The sequence below is a fragment of the Xenia sp. Carnegie-2017 genome, unplaced genomic scaffold (genome assembly GCF_021976095.1).
Source record: "Xenia sp. Carnegie-2017 unplaced genomic scaffold, XeniaSp_v1 HiC_scaffold_24, whole genome shotgun sequence".
Classification (NCBI taxonomy): Eukaryota; Metazoa; Cnidaria; class Anthozoa; order Malacalcyonacea; family Xeniidae; genus Xenia; species Xenia sp. Carnegie-2017.
Window position 1 is genome coordinate 10,059,003 of NW_025813487.1, and position 16,705 is coordinate 10,075,707.

A 16,705-nucleotide genomic window follows, 5' to 3' on the forward strand; every position below is an offset into this window, starting at 1 on the left:
TTGTAAAACACTCCAAACTGAATGTCAAGATTTCAATTCATTTTTCGAAAGCGTTTTACAATGTCTTTTGAGCATTCGTTCCTTCGTGGAAGTACTCTCAAGTTTTTCCGATGCTAATCCAATCATATATGAGTTTAAAAAAGTAATAAAATCTATTGAAAATCACCACAAACCAGAGTTTGAAAAATGCGTCGCCAACTTTAGTGAGAAATTATCGGAATACCAGAGCTCTGACGAACTTTTGCTGATATTAAAATTACTAATTGATACACTGAGAGAAAGCGATGAGATTGATGAAAACAGAATACGTCGCCTATTTCAAGGCAAATTTTGTCATACTCAAACGTGTTTCATTTGCAAAAAGATTACCACAATACTGGAACCGTTCTTCTGTCTTAATCCTGATAATAAAACAGCTGAAACTGACATCGGACAAAGTGATAGTTTAATGGTGAGCTTCCAATGCTGCAATTATAACGGCAGCTGGCAAATTGAGACAATAACGCTTCCGAAAAAATCTGGAATTACCGCCGCTGAACTTATTGAAGAGATTTTAAAGCATCCCGAATTTTTCAATTGTGAACGCGATGATATTCGTATCGGCCTCGTACGCAATGGTTGTATTGTCAGCTTGCTTGACAACAGTAAAAATATTTTTTCGATTCAAGAAACAGACTTATTTGCGTTCAACGTTTTGAAATTTGGTGATGGAATCTTGGGATTTGAAAATTCGTCTGACAGCATGGGTAAGTCGATGCGTTTCCTTAGATATAAACTGAAAATGCATGAAAAAAATATCGACAAACATATTTTTTGTCCATTTTCCGTCATGAAAAATTCCTATGTAGGAAAGTTTGATGTAATCATAATTGCTCGTAAATGTTCAACAGGGAAAGTACAAAATGGAAAATTGGGAAGCAATGCACCCACACCACTCCCCTCTCCCTAGACAAATATAGCTAATGTGTGCCGTTAACAGAGTACTGTAAAAAGAAATGAGATCAAAATTACGGATGTTTCAGCGTCCCAAACTAATAGAAATGCTCTGTGTTTCCTGTTTAACAAACAATTGGCGAGACCTTGCTGTACAGAATAATGATTGCTATAATATAAGATCAGTGTTGTAGAACTAAATTTATCAGAGAGGCGGCTCTCTTGACGTTTTTGTTAATAGTGCCCTTTTAAAATTACCAATTTCAAAAGTAGAAGGGGGCTCCTCCACCAAGCGCCCCCCCCCCACTTCTACACCACTGTATAAGATATGTACAGAACAGTTGTAAAAATGACTACCTCACAAGCAAAAATATGTTGTAATCCAAGCAATCTCTATTTTTGACCATTCAGATAAACGCAAACTAAAAGTTTCAGCAAATATGTCACATCTTTTTCATTTCAACTGTGGTTTATGCCTAAGTGACGGTCGACCGTTTAGTCTGTTCATGCACAAGAGCTGTGGAGCCATGTTGTGCACCGACTGCTTACGTGTCATCACGCATGCGTATCAGAGTTGGGAGATGTGTAGATGTCCAATGTGTGAACAACCGATCGACATCAATAATGATTTAACAACTAAAAAACCAAGTGAAATTGAGTCATCGAGGATAACGTGCTCCACGAACGATCGATATTGTGATGTTCTTTGTCAAATTATGTTCCGAGCTAACTCACAGGAAAATACAAGTAATGATACGTTATTGAAACTTAAGTCTTTACGTACACCTGTCTAGTGTCTTCATCAGAAGTGATCTGATGTTGAAACTTCAGTTCTTATATTCTCCAGTCTAGTGTCTTCATCAGGAGCGATCTGATGTTGAAACTTCAGTTCTTATATTCTCCAGTCTAGTGTCTTCATCAGGGTGATCTGATGTTGAAACTTGAGTACTTATATACTCCAGTCTAGTGTCTTCATCAAGAGGGATCTGATGTTGAAACTCTAACTCATATATTTAAAGACATAAAAAAAACATAACTTTTTCCCTTCTTTCATAAAGGTTTGGAGTTATTTGGTACTCCTTTGATAACATTAATTCCAGAAGTAGTAAATGGTCAACATCTATATCGTTCTATTGGTTATATCTTACCTGATGCTTTACCCAGCAAGGAAAGAACATCATTTACCTTACATACAGTCAATAAATCCGGCATCCGTTGTTCTCAATGTGAAAAACCATCCTGTCGAGGATGTCTAGTCCGCATGGGTGATCACGTGTGCATCGAGCACGATAGCACGTGCTTGGTTGTGCATTTCGATGATATCAACAAAGATTCCAAAAGGCTTTTTGGTATACCAAATGACGTTGCAAACGGCAGCAGAAACTCACAAGGTACAAAGTAGCAAACTCATTAATTTGAGGGGAATATTCATATGATCATTTTAAAATTTTCTTTTGCAGACTTCTTCAACAAAATTCTTCATTCATGCGTGCGTAAAGCAACCGAACAAAAGATGGCATGTGTTGAATGTCAGGCGTTGGAGTGTCAGGTATAGTATTGAATTGACTTCCCAAACCTAAAACACACATTATTTTTTACATATTGGTGAACATGTTTTAGTGGTGAATCATTTTATATTGCAAAATAGAAACAATACAACGCGTGCGCTGATTGGTCTATACCACAGAATAGGAAATGAACAAAAAGCCAACTCAGGGGTGCAATGTGTCCCAGATTTTTTATGCGCTTACGTCAGATCCGCCATTACTCTGACAAGTACTGCGGTTGCTGGCTACTATAAATTATACAGTACAAGGGAATATTTGTGTAAGTAAATCACGCTTTTAAAAACAAATTGGCAGTATTTACAATATATTTTGAAGTTCTGATCATTATAACGCAGATTTCAAAAGCAAACCTTCACAATGTGTAAATTCATGTTCTCGCACAACACAATTATGTACAAATTCCTTTGCCAGTACTTGCCAGAGTAATGGCGGCCGTCAAATTTATAGCATGTGCAATGGGCCATGCGCGAGGACACTGACTTCAAAGGCTCCGACACCAAGTTGGCGTTCTGTTCATTTCCTATTCTGTGTCTATACCTGAGTTTGCGTTAACCTGTGAAAACCGAAAAGAGCTAAATCAATCAATAAAAATTTGCAAATCAATCATGAGTACGTGTTGTAGAACAAAATCAAACAATTTTTTTAAATTTATTTGTTTCGTATTGTTAGTTTATAAAAGAGCTAAAAGATGTTTTTCGTGTTTGCATTGATTTATGAAAACCTAGGAGACATTTGTGAGAACTCTCGAGCAGGTGCAGTTTTTATACTTTTGACCTTCGCTTTCAGGCAGGCAACCATCTTCTCTCGAGTTCTCCCAAAAGTATCCTTGATTTGCATAAACATGTATTATTTCTTAAATGAAATCCATGATAATCCTCATACATCTCTAGCATCGATGGATATCATTGCCTTGCATGTTTCCAAGTGTACATAAAAAATGAAAATCGCTGCAATGTTCTTGTTTTAGATGTCATCGTCGATTGAAGAATTTCCGGAAATACTTTTCATTCATCTGAACGCATTTTATGCAAATGAAGGTCAATTTGGCAAAACCACCGTTGCTGACATATCAAGGTATATTGATTATCTTTGTATATAACTGTAAAACTTTAGCTTGGCCGGTCATCTAGACAGATCACTTCGTCCAAAATCTGCAGCCAACTCAAAGTTCAAAAACAAATTTTAAATCATAATCTCCGGATGTGCGAGCAAAAAATGGTTTGACCAGCAAGCATCCTGTCGTTTGATTAGATCCCGGTTGTACAAAGAAGTATAAAACAAAACACACTCCAGAAAACATCATCTTGTAAACTCAAGATTCAAGTTATGTTTGAATCTTGTCTCTTGCTAACCTGACTCAAATCTTTATCCTATCCTAAATTATTTGCTTAAGGTTCTTGGTGTTACAACACAAAAGAAATTCAGAAATAAGAAATAGAGAGAAGCAACTGTGTTATCAATTAAAAGCGGCAGTGTTGACTGACTTTTTGCTATCAGATTTAACTTACAACGCACTGATTTATGAGGAAGACGACGATGCATGGAGTTTGTATACAGATTCCAATGTACAAAAAGTTAATCCTTGTTCAATGTATTTGACTCAGAGGAGCGTATTACTTTATCAGATGGTAAAAAGCTTTGATCGTTCAACAATAACAAAGATTCTCCAAATTCCGAAACCCAAAAAAGAGAAGATAGCTTTCCGCCAGTCTAATCATCATGTCAATGACGATATAATTGAATCAAGCAGATTATCAAGAGGTGTTTCACTTCAATCAATGAGTAAGAAAAAAATTTGCAAACCTGGTGAGCATTTGATTTCACTTTAAAAGAAATTGAGCTTCAGATCACTCCTGGTGACGACAAACCACGGAACTATATAAGAACTCGAGTTTTAGAACAAAATAACTTCTAAAGAAAACACTAAACGAGTATTAAAGAATTCAACTTTCGACATAAGATCACTCTTGACGAAGACAAAAGACTGGAGTATATAAGAAATCAAGTTTCAACATCAGATCAGTCCTGATGAAGACACTAAACTGAAGTATATTTCACATAAGAACTCTAGTTTCAACTTTAGATCTCTCTTGATGAAATATATTACATACACAGCTTATTAATCTATATTTTAGAAGTAAATCATTCCTTGCTGTCTTTGGGCGAGATTCCTCACAATTCCTCAACAAAAAAAGCAGGCATGGGAAAACATCTTGATGGAATCAGTCCAATCGTAAGCCAGGAATCGTTTGACCTAAAAGCACTGTACGAGACAAAGAAATTGATCAAGGGAGTGAAACGCGAAGACGCCTATCGCATTGTGAGCGCATTAAAACGTGGGGCAGATCCATGTTTGTTGGTTGATGATATCTCCGCTCTTCATATGGCGGCCGGGATTAAATCAGATCAACGAAGATCCATGGTGAGAAAATTAATTGAAAGTTTTTACTAGACATGTGTTAACTCACAAAAATTGCATTTCCTTAAAGACTTACGCAGTCTTGATGAGAGCAAAACTTGATATTTTTAGTGCCACGTGTAATACGTCGTACACAAGGACTATAGACTTGGACCAGGTCCAATATTTTTTAACTTTTTTCCAAAAAAACAAAGGATCATTTCAACTTATTTTTGTGTAAGAGCCATAACTTATTTATTTACTACTTAAGAAGTGCAGGCAACAGAAGCAATCACCGTTCCGCACAAATGATTTAGAATCCAATATCCTTGATGTCTTACTACCGTATCAGTGTGAGGCAAAGAAGCCATCTTGAAATTTGGCAAAAAATAAAATTCTAGATTAAAAATAAGTTAAAAACAAACTCAGTCAGTTAATTCTGCAAATTCATTTTAAAGCACGACTTGTAACCATAAAATTTCGGCGGAGTTATGTATCTGGTAATTTGGGTTCTAGGTCACTGTTTAAGATACACTGAAAATGAAAGTGGAGGATTATCTTTGTTTCCTGAACTGAGTGAATTGCGAATTGTTGGCGTATTGGCACATACACAAAAATCATTTCAGCTCATCGCACATTTTAGTTTATGCAGGAAACCTTTTATTAACCTATAAATATGTTGTCATTTCAAGATCTCTTACCTCTTAAAACACGCACGTGACGTGAACGTGGCTACGGCAGATGGGACAACACCTCTTCACGTGGCATCCGCATGGGGACATGAGGATGCGTTGGAGTTACTGTTAACCCATGGTGGAGACGCATTTGACGTCACTGATCTAGATGGAAATAGTCCATTTGATCTTGCTACGAAAGACTGTTCTGGTTTATTGCAAGCTTATGCACAACAAGGTAAGCGTTGGACTAAATCAAATGACACTTAAAACCACTGAACTTTATAAAAATGTAGCAGCTTGTGAGGGAAACTGAAGTATACATGAGACGTAATTTCTTAAAGTAGTTCTTTCCCTGAGAGCTTTTACATGAAAAACTGCAAATGGAGTCGCCCAGGCATAAACATTCCTGGCGTTTTGATATAGTATGATAAGTGTTATAGAGCTTTTTATAGAAAATTTCGATATTTTTATCTCGTTACACTTGCATCAATGTGTTTTGAACTTGTAAGATAAAGTAAAACGAGTAACAACACCACTGAGACGGGGAAATTTTTTTTATTCTCATGCATATTGTAAGCCTCAATAATCGACACCTGCGAGACAAAAATAGCATTAGCATTTTCTTAGAAATCTCAATTCATTTTATTGAATTATAACACCAAATTTGAATAAGATGCACCAACTATAATGTAAAAATAACGCATTCATACTCATATTACAAGCTCCAGTTTAAAGATGGCGTTTACACTGTGTTATAAAAAGCTAAGAGATCCAACATTTATATCATTTGTATCAATATTAAGATGACATTCTTCCTATTAAAAAAAACTTTCCATGACTTTTAAAGTACATTCAAATTGACATTGTATGTTGTACCGAACAATGAATGATTTTTTGGTATAAAACAGCGCTCACTATTACTCAGTAAAAATGGCTGTAAGGAGGTATGCATCATGTTATCTGCAAAGTATAGTCCCCCTTCGACCTTGATATGAACAGTAATATGTCAGAACAATAAACAAGTTAAAATTTGCATTTTCTGTCATTGACTAGACTTGTTTATAATAAGACGTTTTCGTCATAATTCCTAGCCATTGTATAAGCATTAAAAAAAAACATTCTATTTAGACCCTTCGCTCTCTTGTAAAGTCAACACAAGAAACGTGTCCTTCGATTCGGCATCTAAGTCACATCGCCTTGAAGACATAGTGCGGTCAAACGTGACCGTTCCGTCTTTTGTTCAAGATGAAGGCATGCAAAAATCTCGCAGGAGACAACGATGGATACGAGGCATTGGTAAACTGGGAAGAAAATCAACTGTAATTTTAAAAGGATTTCGTAGGATTGGCAAAATTCGACGACGATCTCGCATTGGAGTTTTGGAGGAGAATAAACAGGAACATAAGGAGCAGACTGATGACAATTTTGATCTCATTCACAACGAGCATGCGTTGTAGAGAAATTTTGTCACGTGATGTGATATTTAATTAATATTGTACCCTTGATAAGCCTGTTTGGCATTGCTAGCCTTTCCAGTGTCTATTGACATAAAAGCTAAGAGAAGCCCAAAGCCAATTGGAGTTTATGTAATAACTATTTGAATTAATCATTAACCTATCAATTAAATGAAATAAGTATATTATGTGTTGAAGTAAAGAAATGATTGAAGTGAGATAAATACGTTCACCAGATTATTTTTCTGGGCCCGGTTGCACGAAGGCTGAAACAACGCCTTTCTGTTGACAGGATTGAGTTTCAATATGCAAAAAATCTCTTAATGGGATTGTAAAATTTCTTGGTGAAAAGGAAGATATATGTACCTGCTCTTTCTGAAAGTTTGAAATATTTAAAATCCAAAGGATATCGATGTCTAGGCTTTGTGCAGTCTGTCCCAGGACTACAGGTTTTCTTAAAAAAAACGTAACTCGCATAAATTAATTATGAATTCACTGAAATGATTATGCACAATAATGGAAATTAGCATTAAACACAATTTAAGAGCATGGCAGTTTTGCGCCCTTGGATTTCATAGGGTTTGTAAAGTATTTAAAGCAAAAAAAGTTAAAACTTAAAAGTACTGTCATGCGCTGATTTTCACCTCAAATTTATTACATAAAAGCTGAGTAACATCAAAGCAACTTTAACTGAGTTATAACGGCTACAAAAGCAAATCATATTTTCTATAAGTTATTGCGAACATGGACAAGCGTGTAACTAAACTAACCAGATGGGAAAATATAGCTATTTCTGACTAAATTATCTTAGGCAGATTTCATTTAATGCACAGAAAATTATTTATGCGAGGTTCATTTCTTTGGAGACAGCCTTTAAGGCTGAAACACACTAGGCAGTCGCTTCAGTCGCGCGTCCAAAGCGAATTGATGCGCACGCGTCAGTCGCTTGAACGCTAGAAACACACATGCAGCGACCATCGCGACATTTACCGTGGCGTCTATTGAACATGGCGGTGATTTTAGTTTGTTACAGACACAGATATCACTTAAACTTTTTATTTTGGCCTTTATTATTTCTACTAATATATGAATATTTACTCAGTACAAAATACTATGTGGAGAAAAGAGAACAAGCCAGTTAAAACACGCCAATATGATCATAGCACATTACGCGTATATTGTGGATAATCTTATTCTGTGCACTTAGGTTGTGCATTAGGGTTCCAGTTTGTAGCTCCTGTTGTCCCTATTTGATAAGTCATATAAAAACTGAAAGATTCCAGTGTGAATTCACTACACATTGCGTTCGTTTTCCAAGGTATAATCTATAAATTTCGTAGATCAATCAGTGTAGCGACCAAAGTCAAAAGTTCAACATGTTGAACTTTCAAAGCGACTAGCTTACGCGACTACGCTACAAGCTTAGTAACCACGCAAAGCGGTAGTTTTAGACGCGCGACTAAAGCGACTGCCTAGTGTGTTTCAGCCTTTATAACTTCCAGACTGGCTACGCTAGTGCTCAAGCAAATTTTATATTTTACAGGATGTATATAAAAAGAAAACCTTTAGAAATTAACCCATTGTGACAATTTAAGTATTTTCATGATTCTCGGCACACGAATTTGTGAAAATTTTTAGCTACATGCAAATATTATGAAACTTTGTCATAAACGGGAACGCCAGATCGTCGATAATCCGGGTGGGAGAATACTCACACATGCGTGTTTTGCCTGATTACTTTCTTTAAAATCAATTGTTTTTTACGATCTTATTTTGGGTGGGGACCTGTCAGGTTGCGATGCCGGGGTGTGCAAGGTCAAAGCAACCCTTTAATGCAAAACTGGTATACTCAGGGAGGCCGCTACAAGCGATACAGATCGACAGAGATTGTGAGTCTCTCCCCCAAGGACAAAACCAACAGAGAACATTAAGGAGAGATGTACGATCTCTCGATGATATGAAGCCCGAGCACGAATAGCAGTACAACCAACAAAGGCGACCCCCACGGCACTCGACCTTAAACAAAAACAAACGAAAGAACAAAAAAACAGCGACGATGTTACACATTTGTTATCTGAATAAAATTCACTGTTCCCATGCCAACACATATGCTCTCTTCATCCATCAACCCATTCAAGTATCTCTTAACGTACAAATATTCACAGGGCCATATTGAACTCCTGTTTTCCTGCATTTGCACAAGAAGTGGATGGAACAACAACCCCAACAGTCTCCAAATGAAGTATGCCCTTCGAAAAATGTTGAAGAGAAATGCCATTACTGCATCAAAAGATGCAAACTGTTTGGACTTTACTGGCAGCAACAACTTGATGAGACTTTTTCATAAAAGGAAACATTCACCCACATTACATAATTATAAAGGCCAAAGATCACACCAAATCATTGATTATTTAAAGACCAGACCAAAGTATTGATAAGCCAATTGAACATGCTCTGGTTTAAAGTACAGCAATGTATATTTCATTCCAAGTAATGCATTTCACCCAGCTATTTCATTAAATATTTTATTTTTAATTAATTATACTGTACTTCAAAATTATGGCCTAAACGCACAAAATGCAAAATTCAAAAGTATACTATTTACCATATTGGATTGGCCATAATTGCTTGTTGAAGTGGTTAAGAGCTTGTAAATTACAGTCGTATTTCAGAACAAAATGATAATTTATAATCTTTCTATAAAGCACAGGCTTTTAATGTAGAATACTATTGAATCGTTAGCATTAGGGAAAACTTTCCAGTGATTTTTGACTCGAAGAGTCATTCGTAAAGGTCAAAAAAAGTAATTAACTGGCTGTCACTATGGTAATCACATTTTTAATAAAATATGCGTGGCACGAAGAAATTCAATGTAGTGGCTGAACAGTATATTCCTTTTTCTGTGCTTAACATGTTCAAAAATACTTGATCCACTTACATGACCAGAGTATATGATTGGTTTGAAATACAATGAAGAACAATGCGCTATAGAAATGATAAATCCCGAGAACGAAAGCTATTATTTATTGCTATAGTCTTATTAATCCACTTGAAAAGCACACATTCATATTAGGTAGAACGTCGTAAAATTTTTTTCTTATCAAAACAAAATTACGGACACAAATTAATTCTACATTGTTTATTAAAAGAACTGCTTCTCCTTCAAATCAGCCGACATTAATTTGTAATTTACATGATTCAGCAAAAATCATTCCCCAACACTGTAAATTAAACGCAATTGAAAAGAAGAATACATATGGACTGAGGATATTTTACATTTCAAATTTCGAGCAAGAAACACGGTTGAATCGCGTTCACACCCCTCCATGGTGATGAATTAATGCTGAATCATGGAAATTTAGATCGTTTAATTTCAAGGCGGTAAGCCCGTTTATATTTTGAAAGTTAAATAGGATTGTGGACATTATTTCAGTACAAGAAAAGGACTAAATTGCTTTATGCCAATGATATAGAACCCAGTCCCCTTGATGTCTAACTACCGTGTCAAATCTAGACTATCAACTTTGCAACTGTACAGGAACTCAAGAAAAGAAGATATTAGTCGTAAATAGCGTCCGCTTTGCCACCTTTCAAGCTGGTGGCTTGCCTCACTTTTATTTATAGAGTTTTGGCTGAGTCAAATATCTAGTATTGTGTACTTATGTCTTATTCAAAAGGTTGTTTTAAAATGTGCAGTCGGAAAAAAACGAAAAAGAAAAAGAATCGCAAATCACGAAAGCGTGTAAGTAAATATTTTAAAGTCAACCTGAAAAATGCTAGACAAAAGGATTTTCAAAAGATCTAAAACAGCCACTCCAAAAATTCTCAAAAATGATGGGAAAATTTAACAGGCCCCTTTTCCTCATCCAAGTTCTTTGAAGATCGGTTACGCAATTGGATTTTCTTTCCTCCAACATGTAATTTGCTTTCGATAGGCCTTATTTCTACAGCTGATGATTTACAATTTGTCAAGTTATCCATGCAGAGTGTCTCAAAACTGTGTCTTTGGTGGCGAGAGAACTAAATTTGTCCGATAAAAATGTGTGATGTAAATTTGTATGTCATCTCCTCTAGAAAAATCACTTTTTTGAATAAGATTTTGTCGAAATTCCGTTCATAATTAATTTTTCGTTTAAATTTCAAAAAAATTGAATTCTCTTCAAAACACTTTCTTCTCCGATAAGTTACCAATTTATTGCCTGACAAAACTGCAAACTTCAATTACTTTGTTTGTCAGTTTTTGGCAGTGCACGGCGGGTTGAAGCCCCCTCATACCTTCATAGGGCTTACACCCCTGGTGTAGAGTAGAGAGTAAAAAATGTCGTTTGACTTTCTTAAAAGTCAGCAAGCACCCGTAGCAGCAATTTTATTAACCTTGACAACAGTTGCAGCCAAGTTTAAGTATATCTTTTTGATTCTGGCAAAGAATCAAAGATAGTGCGTGTTCTTTGAAAATTTTTTTGCAAATTACGACATTGATCCTGAATTCTGAAAGGCCCTCGAGGAAAGAATTTTTTATCTGTTGAACTTGAACCACACTTGAACATTATAAACATGTGCAAGCTGATAGCTTGGCTTGGATTTTCTAGATAATGCTTTTTGACATAGGGTATACTAACTGAAAACTGAAACTGATAACTTCCTAAACTCAAAAGATTTCTACGCCCATGATAATGATTTGGTATTTTTAATGTGTAACATTAACAAAGATATGAGACATATCGGCATTATGAAACAAAGAGTACCATTCATTCTTGCGTGCATGTCGTAATGGATTTTTCGAGAAAAGGAAATTGGCTTAGGTGAAGTTTTCGCCCCTAAATACCAAACCTCGGGACGTCGCCTTCAAATCAAAACATCGAGCATTTGATCTGTTTTCATAAAGTAATAGGATACGACTTCGGCTTGTATGAAAAAATGTGAAATCGGAGCTTCAAAGCTCGTAAAAACAACATTCCTGTCAACAGCGAGAATCTATAAAGGTTCTTTATTAAATTTGTGACGCATTCTACGCAGTGACAATATACATAAGCAAACTCGTCTCGAACAAAGTTGCATTAGACGCGGGGTCTCCGACTGCTAAACTTTGATCAGAAAACATCCTACATTATAATCAACGAGCCTAACGCACAAAGAAACTTCAACGTGAAAATCTTCAAGAATTCGGGAAAGTTTCAAAGCATAATGTGGCGCGTTCTCTATTGTATTGCTCTCGCGTTTGTCGGAATAAACTTGAGCAAAGGAAGCCGAATCAAAGGTACAAAACTATAACCATTACTCGCCCACATCTCGTTAGATTTTTAGCCTAAATAAGGTGCCCACATGATTTGAAATTAGACTATTCTATCTTGGGAGCTCACGTGCACCCTAAACGAATCACTGGAGATGACGAAACCGTTATTTATGCATCCTGATGACGATGTGAGTTCCAACATATAGATGTGCTATAGCATAAAGGGTAAATGTTGTGGAATCGATACCCAACGATGGTTCTTGTGGCCTAAAAGCTCTCGACAAATATCTTTACAGATTTTCTGAGTTTGATATTAAAAATAACAAAGGGCATTTTCACAGGATTTGGGCTAGCGCGTGCTCACTTGTGTATTTTGAATGCACGAGTCAAGCTTGGGATTGTTTTATTTTACACACAAGCAAGCCGTGAACTTTGAAATTGCGTGCTTTTTTGCCAGTGATTTTCGAATGATCATTTTAGACGTTATTTCTAAAGAACCATTGTCCAACGACCTTAGTTCATAGTCAAGAATTGTAGCTCGATATAATTACAAACCATAAACTATAGGTTAAGTAAGTATGGACTGAAATTTGTGTCTTAGGATTTGAAATGCCTGTTTTACCGGGCGCCATTGTTCATACGAAAACCAATATAATGTAAAGTCTTTAATTTCAAGCCCTTTTGAACATGGGAACTTTGAAAAACCCACCTGCGTAGCCACTTTAACGTCCCTTGAAAGGCACTTATACGTACTGGTTTTGTTCTTGTACGAATCAAGCAAAATCTTGTTTCTTATCTGGATTAGGAAACTTATAGAGTATGCGATTATTGATCAATGTAAACGAGGCCATGTCATTATGCGTTGCTAAAAGTACTTATCGCAAAGGAAGCCAGTTCATAAACAAACGTAAAGGAAATGCAGACAAGCTTCATTGGCTTTTTTGTTTTGGGTCTAGTAAATTGAATTTCTGCATGAGGAAGATTAGTAGACCAAAGAAGGTTTAACATCCTGATAACTGTAAGACGAAAATCGTTATTCGTCTTATTATTTCTCTTCCACTTTTCTTTTGTTCAATTTTCTTGTGATTAAATCAAACTGTCCTAACAGGAAGGTTTCATCAAGTCTTGTTGAGAACACATATATGAAAGATAGATGAACTGAACATCATCGTTATCATCTTATTTTTCGTCTTCAACTTGTCTTTGTGCTTAGTTGTCTTGTGAATACATGTAACTCTTCTATAAAGGAAGGTTTCGTCAAGTGAAACCTTCAAGTGACTCATAAAGAACAAATAGACTATAGATTATTGTTATCAGCTCATTATTTGCACTTTATTTATCTTTGTGTTCTTGTGATTTTACATCAAACTCTCCAATACAGGAAGGTTTCATCAAGACTTCACATCGATGAAACATAAAGAGTAGGACAGTTAGACTAAAGGATGTTGTCACAATCTTATTATTTGTTTGCCATAAATCATTTGTTTCTACTAAAATGACAAGCCCCCATGCACAAATAGCTCTATCTTTGAAAACATATAATGTTCAGAAAGTGTCAATCAAATAACTAAATTAACGTTCGGAATGTTTTTGTCTCAAAAGGAAATAAAGGCAATAAATTATAAAAGCATGCAGGAAAGGCGTTCAAACGACCTGCCAAGAAGTAACATTGAATGACCGTAGGTGAATATGTATAATTAACGCATAGCAAGATGTTAAACGCTGCTATTATTGTGAGACGGTAAAAGTCCCTAAAAGGACGACAGACGAATCTTTCAAATAATTGAAGTTTTTCCCCGATGTGTTTCGTACAAAATCTCTCGAGGAATAGCCGTGAGATCATAAACCCGCTTATGACGTTAAACATTGCGGTTTTTATGATAATTTAGCTGTTCTTTTTAAGGCTCTTTTCCGATTGAATTTCATATCAATTACATAAAAAACCAATATTGCATTTTAAAGTGTCAACATGTGCTCGACCTCTGACACAGACACGCTCGAAGCAAAATGAAACCTAGTTTATATTTACCGTGTTTCAAACTTTAAGACAATCAGTATTGGTAAGTATAAGCTTTTTACGACTTAATTAGTTGTCTCGAAGTTAAGGCTGCGGCGAACTTTTTCCATTTCTCGCAGGTTTTAAGCTTCGGTTCGTCTGTATAACAATTAAGTGAGACGTGTTTTATGTGAAGTAATTACGACAAGCTATTTCCTTCCTTCCTATAATATTTCAATTTGGAAAATAACATGTTGTGAACCTTCCCAGATGGGTAATGTTATGCAAATTTCGTTATCTGCCATCTTCGTCTGGTCTTGCAAATTCATTTCAGCAATTATCGAGATAACTTTGTTTTCATTCAAAACACCATGTTTTAACGTCGTTTACTGATAAGAAACTTCACTGAAAAATGCCGTTTGCACATTGCTGTAATTCTATACCATTCATTTGATATATTTTATTGTCTTTGACAGTTAATCAACTTACAAGGTATTTTATCTTTCATCAATCAAACTGTAACGGTAACGGAAGGGACTTTTTGATACATTTTTCGTTCAATAGGAAAGCTAAAGCTTTCAAGAAATGCACGGTTCTGAATTTCATAGGACATTTTTAACACGCAATGAAATGGAAAAGACTCATTTGGGAATCGTATTTGCAATAAGACCGATACCCAGCATTTTGCTAAACGACATTCGAATGAGATCAAACCATAAAGTTAGTGAAGAATATTGCCCTTAGGCCTAAAAGGGTACACGACGTACTTGGTGGCTTTTAAAAGTTTTGGGTGTTTCATTCGTGTAACATGATCACGCACAATAGTTGTTCTGGTACTGAAACTGCTTGACATTTGTTATTTTCAGTTGTTTTTCTTATTTAACTGTATCATGTTAAAGTGAAAGGTCTGCTCATTGACTGAAGAAGTTAAGTACATTTGTACGACCATTGTAGTATAATATCGTAAACATTTAAGCATGACGTTATATTTGCGTGTGTCCTTCCTTTAAGATAGCCGCACTTCAAAAATAGCGGTTGTCAGGACAGCCAGACACCCTTGGCTTCCCAACACCCAGCACAGTATTCGTTTTTAAATATATTTTTGATCTTTTGGTGATTTTTTTGCTTGTTTATTTTCACTCTCCTGCTTACTTGATATGGGGGATTGGAACGAGTCGTTCTACTTAAGCGAGGTGATGCTATGAAATCAAAATTTAGGGAAAATAATGAGATGATGACGATTTCTTCGGTTTATCTGTCCTTCGTGTGTTTTCAACAAGACTTAATGAACAAACCTTCCAAAAAAGGACAGTTTGATGTAATCACAAGAAAAATGAACATAAAGAAAAACGGAAGGACAAATGAGATGACCAATATTCTTTAGTCTATCTCTCCTTCGTGTGTGTTTATCCTTAACTTGATGAAACCTTCCTATATTGGAGAATTTTGATGTAATCACAAGAAAGGTTAAGCATAAAGAAAAATGCAGGGAAAATAAATTTATTATAACGATATGCTTTTGTTAATCTGACCTTGATGTTTGTTGTTCACTGTTCTAAAATATTACTCCCTCTAACAGTTGTTGAAAAAGTGGTCGTCAATGTCAACAGCACAAAACCACGTGTTCTGGAGGAGACCATTACATTTGGCTCACAAGAGGACAAGTCTTCATCGAGCAGCGGAAGTAGCGACTGGAAGGTTATCAACATAAAGTTTTCAAGCCGAAAACGAGGGAAACAAAACCCGAGCGTTTTGACGACTGTTCAAAAGCTGAAGAAAAAATCTCGAAAGCATCATCACCATCGTTTGCGTAGGAAGTGTTGCACTGCCGGAGAACTGATGGCAAAACATGGTATGAGTTGCTTAATCCCGAGATTTTTCCGATTCCAGTTTTTCAATTTGGTCACCAGTACTCGCCAAAAATATCAGAGTACATCGAGTGATACATTTCGTGGCCGATTCCGATCGAAGAGAATCAAGCGTATTTTCAGAGAAACAAACCATTGTGTCAAACGCTCGAAGAAAGGCATTGTGCAAAAGTGTTGCTTTGCATACAAGGTGAAGATGCGAAACCGTTGGGGTAATTGAGGATCGCGTAGGGATTCGTTTTGATGAAGAGGGTTGCCTCTGTCGAGTATTTGTATATAATAGATTTGTAATACGGCGATATTGAACGTGATTGGTATGAATTTTTGTTATAAATGTTTGAAATTGAATATGGTACTTTGTTGATTTTAAAACTGTAAGGACATCAGATTTGTAAATAATTAAAGAATTTTAGTTCGTTTTTGTTGTTATGCCGAGCATTGTATTGATGCATTGGCTAGCCACGTTTGTAGAAAACTTGTTGTTTTTTTAGTATATAAAATCATTAATCTCAAGAAAGTATTAGTTCGATTCAAGAACTTCTATGAAGCATATGTCATGTTATCCCTGAAAGTCGAAA

General features: G+C 35.9%; 1 protein-coding gene across 1 annotated transcript; it reads left to right on the top strand.

Moving 5' to 3' along the window:
- The first annotated feature begins 12,008 nt into the window (after window positions 1–12,008).
- On the top strand, window positions 12,009–16,644 carry LOC124450802. The gene is made up of 2 exons (XM_047001452.1): window positions 12,009–12,287; window positions 15,839–16,644. Exons 1-2 carry the CDS (start codon window positions 12,215–12,217, stop codon window positions 16,345–16,347), a joined length of 582 nt encoding a protein of 193 aa, XP_046857408.1. The 5' UTR covers window positions 12,009–12,214; the 3' UTR covers window positions 16,348–16,644.
- Window positions 16,645–16,705: the final 61 nt, after the last annotated feature.

Bases quoted from the DNA above. Each gene is read 5' to 3' on its own strand.
- LOC124450802 (XM_047001452.1), top strand. From the start codon at position 12,215: ATGTGGCGCGTTCTCTATTGTATTGCTCTCGCGTTTGTCGGAATAAAC. The intron at 12,288-15,838 runs GTACAAAACTAT...TCCCTCTAACAG, and splicing joins CAAAGGAAGCCGAATCAAAG to TTGTTGAAAAAGTGGTCGTC.